Source organism: Triplophysa dalaica, chromosome 2 (assembly GCF_015846415.1).
Source record: "Triplophysa dalaica isolate WHDGS20190420 chromosome 2, ASM1584641v1, whole genome shotgun sequence".
NCBI classification, from domain to species: Eukaryota; Metazoa; Chordata; class Actinopteri; order Cypriniformes; family Nemacheilidae; genus Triplophysa; species Triplophysa dalaica.
In genome coordinates this window covers 25,683,522-25,689,425 of record NC_079543.1, presented here as the reverse complement: position 1 = coordinate 25,689,425, position 5,904 = coordinate 25,683,522, and the positions used below count along the sequence as shown (strand labels likewise).

General features: G+C 36.2%; 1 protein-coding gene across 1 annotated transcript; it reads right to left on the bottom strand.

Annotated features, from left to right (window-relative positions):
• Positions 1-684: 684 nt before the first annotated feature.
• On the bottom strand, positions 685-5,217 carry LOC130411343 (interferon-induced protein 44-like). Its single transcript, XM_056735895.1, has 8 exons — positions 5,075-5,217; positions 3,207-3,310; positions 3,087-3,120; positions 2,730-2,931; positions 1,816-1,962; positions 1,543-1,711; positions 962-1,059; positions 685-862 (listed from the first exon to the last, which is right to left on the bottom strand). Exons 2-8 carry the CDS (start codon positions 3,280-3,282, stop codon positions 692-694), a joined length of 897 nt encoding a protein of 298 aa, XP_056591873.1. The 5' UTR covers positions 3,283-3,310; positions 5,075-5,217; the 3' UTR covers positions 685-691.
• Between the last annotated feature and the right edge of the window lie 687 nt (positions 5,218-5,904).

The following is a 5,904-nucleotide window of genomic DNA, read 5'->3' as shown; positions in this document are numbered from 1 at the left end:
GACAATCTACCCGTAGTGCGGGCAAGATGTGTCAACGAACGCTGCTTCAGTGTGCTGGATGCCCAGACACCTAACGCAGCGATCGTGTCCGCCCCCCTCCTCGATGAGGGTGCTGCACCCAAGAGAACAGCGGGACATGCCGCGCTGGAGAATGCTCAGTCAGTCCTGAAAAGGACCTTTTTAGAAAAAATCTCTAACACCTCCGGAACCGCTGTGATGCCCAGGGGAAGGTCGCTGCAGGTAGGGACTATCCGCTGCTCACGTCGTAGATCCGGCAGAAGAAGAATTCATTGAATTCGTTCTGTTCGTACTCATGAGCGAAGGCTCTGAAAAACAAAAGGTAAATGAATGCTGCAAGCCGGCTTCCTTTTATACCGGACATCCGGGGGTGGAGCCCGGCATGCAAATTTCATTCGCCAAATTTCATTGGCCTTTTCTATAGTAGTCAGAGTTGATTGGTTCTCAAGGGTGAACCCCATCTGTCGTTCTCGACACAACGTCGAGCGACCGACAGAAAGGGAACGCAAACGTTTTTGCCAGAGAACGCAATGGTTCTCGGTGGAACGCAAAGATTTTGCGAGATAACGCAAAAGCTTTAAAAAATAAAACATAATAAACATTGACATTTCAGAAAACATAAAGGCGAGTGGATACCAAGGATGACAAAATATTATTTTCTGTGTTTTTTATGTCAGTTATCACTGTTTTCAATCAATCTATCATCAGCGAGATTTACAATCTGTTCCAATGCTTTCAGAATGAGAACATCAATATCATCTTCAGTTTCAATCTCATCATGGTAGTTCTTCACTGGGAAGATGTTGTTCATTGGCACACCCACTTTATCACTGCACATCTGCATCTAGAAAGAAACAAAACATAAATCCAGACATACATTTGATTGTGAATCATGATTTGTATAGCAGAATTTAAAATGTAGATAATAGATTAGATGGTTTACCTTCTCTTTGATCTTCTTGCTGTAGTAGATCTTTCTTGGATCATTTTTCACCAGTGTACATTCATCCACTTTAGTCATGACAATCACTTGAGGAATCCCTACAATCATGCCATACAGACAATGACATTTTATAATGGCATTCAGTATAATATGCTCAACATCCGTGTCAAGTGCAAATTGGAAATGAAGATGACCATTATTATTTTTAAATTTAAACCATTTAACATCCTCCGTACAAACCAGAATGGCCTATTTTATCAATATCAACAAAATCATGCAAATAACCTTTTCTTGTCTACCCAAATCATGCATACTCACTTCTGTAACTTTTATGTTCAATATTCTGATCTAATTATATATTTTTTAAAGAAAGTTCTAATGCTTCTGCTTTTGTCTGTAATTAAATAAAACTGCACATGACACACGATCATTGTCAAATGGGTTATGGGTTGGGTGAAATTATTGAAATTTCACCCAAATATAAGAAAATATATTTTATTAAAATATAAATATTGAAATATAAGATGAAATTTCATCTTATGTGAAATTATTTTAAAAAAAAAACATTCAGTGTTCAGGACCTCTTTCACTGATTCTTTGTCGGATGACCTTCAACTTGTCAATGAGTTTGTCGTCTGTCATTTTGACTGTATCAGCTGCTATGACGTAAACCAGACAGAAAGCCTGGTCAGAGAGACTGGGGTCACTGGTATAATGTTGATCCTCATGAGTGAGTGGGTTCTTCTTGAACTAAATTTGCAAATTAAATACAAAAAAGTCAGGTGTATTGCACAAATACAAGTCTTGAATAGACCAATCTTTCCAATTGATGTGTTTATTCTAATGTGTTTTACTTCATAGCCGTCCTTCACATGTCCAAATAAAGCATTGATGATGTCTTCTGTTTGAGATCCAGCCAATACATCAGGTTCTAAACCCATTATGTCTCTGAAGACAAAGGGCAAAGTGACTTTTCCTGTTCTGATGCGGTATCCTTTCAGCTACACACCAAAAACCCAGAATAATTCATGTATTTTGGGAGTCCAGCAACTTATAGTTCATAAAAAGAAAGCTATAAATTTATCAGTAAACATTGTACATAACTTCCTTAGTTTATATTTGTGACGATCCTGTCCTTTCTGTTCTTGGATTTCGTGCCTTGGGACAGGGTTGCTACAGTATCATGTCTTGTGTGTATGTTTTGTTTTATGTGGAGACACGTGGCGGTATGTTTGGATAATTCGCCGCGTGTCATCCTGTGTTCCGTTAAGCTCCGCCCCCTTGTTCCTCCGTTAGGCTCCCTTAGTGTGTTATCTCCGTCACCTGTCTCCCATTAGTGTTTAGTCTTGTCACCTGCCCTTCTCCGTCCCTGTGCAATCTCCCCTCGTTATTATGTCCCCATTTAATATCTCTGTCTCCCCTCACACCTTGTTCGGTTCATTGTATTGTATTTGTCTTCCTAGCCTTGCCCCATGTTCCGGAGGATATTTGGATTACCCTGTTACCTGTTTGAAGTTTTGTATGAGTTTCCTCCCCGTGGTTTCTGTCGGTGTGTTTCGTGTTTTTTGGACTTTTTCGCTACCTTGTTTTGTTTGTTCCCCTCGTGGAAGGTTTTCTGTTTATCAGTCTCTGTTTTGCCCCATCGTGGGTTTTGTTTTATTTAATAAAAGTCTTTGTTACCTCCATCTGCCTTGCATCTGGGTTCTGCTCATATATTTCGTGACAATATTAGCAATGTATGAATGAGGTCATAAAGATAAATACCTACTTTAGTTGTGAAACTTTTACCACAAGAAGATGAATTAACAAGCGCTGCTGATGTGATCCGACCTTGAAAAGCGTTATTGATGGAGTTTATAAAGCTGGACTTTCCTGCACCAATTTGACCAGCAACAAGAATCTTGATGTCCTTAACATTTGGATCACTTGGAGTGAATTTTTCGAGACTCCTTTTCAGTTCTGATATATTGCTATCGAGACAAGAATACACAATAATTTTTGCTCTAAGGAATTTGAGTAAAATCAGTTGTTATCTAATGTGCAAGATTATGGACTGATGGATCACAAGACTGGGAACAATCAGTCTGTGCCTCTAAATTTTCGTGACTGAAATGTCATTACTTACTCCCATTTAAAACTCCTCCATGGTTTGTCCAGTTCTAAGAGAAAAACACATATCAAATAAAGTGCTCTCTCGAATGTTAACACAGCTTTGAAGGTAATGTTGGGAATTAAGTAATTTTACCTTGTTCTTGAACCGGCGCTGCAGGTTTTGGTGCTAAGTCTTCTGGTTCAGCAGGTTTTGATTCGGATGATCCCATGTTTGTTTATTTTAATGTTGCAGTCCTCCTATGGATATTCACATAAACAATATCTCCTTATTTTATTTATATATATGTACTTTATTGATCCTTCGCAGGAAATTGACATTATTACATAATTAGCAGCCACATTCATTCTTGACACACAAACATCTATCCAGCACATAAAATACATAAGAGAAATACACAAAAGAAAAACATACAAAAAGACTAAAGTCTGCAGTAGCTAGACAGTACAGTATGCATCCAAAACCTCAAAATAGTGTATTCATAATTACACTGGAAAAAAGTATTCATGAGTGTAAGTTAATATTACTAATATGCAAATCAGTTAAATTTTAGTAACATATACTAGGTAGCAAATTAAGTTACATGCAAACTTACTGAATCTACTTAATAAAATTGAGGCAAGGATTTCCACTCAATTAGATTGAGTAGAATTTATTATATGTTTTTAAGTAAAGAGTACCTAAATTTATCAGACATGAGTCATGACACACTAAAATCACACTAAAAGTCTACCTAATATTGCTCAATATTAATTACTTATAAAAATGGAGTAATATTATTTTATATAACCAAAAACAGTTCATACTTATTATGAATGATAAATATTGAATAATTAAACACTAAATATGACTTTTTCAGAGAAGCTTGAATTGACCTAAAAAAGGTCAGAAAAAGGAGATCGCATCATTGCTTTTATTGACCAAATAACAAAATTCTACAAAACCTCTTTTTGACAATGAACACAAGATTCATTTGATGTCACCATTACTGTGATCAGAGTTCACTTTAGTTTTTTCGTGCTGCGCCGCGTTGTTTCAATAGCAATGCATTTGCACTCATTTGTGCGCCCATTTGCGTGTTGGTCTATAAAAGAGGTGCTCAGGGGGATTGTTGGCGCGTTGCTATTTTGAGGATCTGAAAATAGACTGCGCCATGGCCCAACTCAAACCTGTTCTGGCGCCCCATTTTCACGATTTTAAGCGCATGTCTCGTTGAGTAACGGGTGTTTTTTGGGCGTAACGTGCTGTAAACCAATCAGAGTCTAATCTCGCGTTCCCTTTAAAACCCAGGTGCGCTCGCGAATTGGTGGAACAAGTACTGGACGCTTCTCTACAGAGGAAACACATCTGCTCTCAGACGTGCGAGCATCTCTTCATTACAAGCCAGATTTGTATCTTTGTGTACACAATAATAATCTTTTACATTGTAATCCATTTGTTTTTTTTATATTGGCATGTCTGTGTGCTGCTACGCTTCTCTCTATGTTATAAGTAAAATGAAAGCGCGTGTTATGTGGACCCATCCAGAGGCGCATTTTCTAATAATGCGCCCTTTATTTAAACAAAACAAAATGTGCCATTGTCTGTATTGCTTGCTTTTGCAAGTGTCAGTATGTATCAAAATTCTAACATATATTTTAATAAGTGTATTATAATAATATTTAGTGTTTATCCTCATAAATGAAACTATTTACAGTTCTCCTTATTGAACAAAGCCACACAGTGAAAAAAATGAATTTCTTAAGTAATTTTGTGCATCAAGAAATTTGATTCAAGAACGTGTAGAAATGTTTACTGGATAACAAGAAAAAAACGACTAAGAAAATAAGTCTCTTCAAATATATAAATATTTTTTTTCAAAAACAAGAATTATTTTCTTTGTTCGGTTTGCTCATCAATAAAATTCATCTTGATTAAAGAATGTTTAGACACATTAACAGGAAAAGGTGAGAGAAAAAAAACAGTAAGAAAGTCATTTTTGCAGTACAACGAGTCATTTTTACCAGTTCTGCAGGTTACAGCAAAAGTCCATTGCTGTACATGTTGCGAAGAAACAAATAGCTATAAAAACTGGGTTGATTCTCACGACCTGAAGATTGTCAGAGTGATGCCGATTCTAATTCTGTTCAACCGCAGTCCTTCTTATACTCCACCATGCCCCTTTCACTTTTTATCTGCTCTTCACATCTCACTTCACTTTTGACTTCTTTTGACTTCTTCTTTTGACACTGCATTGTACCCATGTAAGGGGTGTTATGTAATTAAAGCCACTTTAGTATTTAATGATATATAAATATGTTTTACAGTAAATGTTGGAAAATGATATTCTAAATAAGCCTTGTATGTATTTTTACTTTACATTTGGTATCCACTTTTATAATCTGGATTGTTGAATATCAGATGATTAAATCAGATGTTTTCAGTCTGTGATTCAACTGTGATTCATCTCAACAATTGACGGTATAATCATTATTGTATGTAATTTGCATTAAAGCTAATATATATATTGTTTTTTGTTCTATTGTGAGTTCATGCTATGACCTGCAGAAGCATAATTGTGCAAAACAAATCATTTTCAGTTTCTGATTCCGATAAATGCAGGCAGAATTCATAAATGGGCTGTCTTTATTTTAAATACAGTGGACAGGGAGTTTTTTACTCTATTTAGATATATAGTGCAATAGTAAATGCCTAGCATTAGGAAGAAATTCAAAAAGAATTGCTCAACTAAAATAAGGTTAAACTACAACGACAAGCTTTCGGTTTGCTGTTAAAACATACAAGTATAAGCTTCTTTTGGGTTAATCCTTTTTTAGGACAATGTTAATGTTCT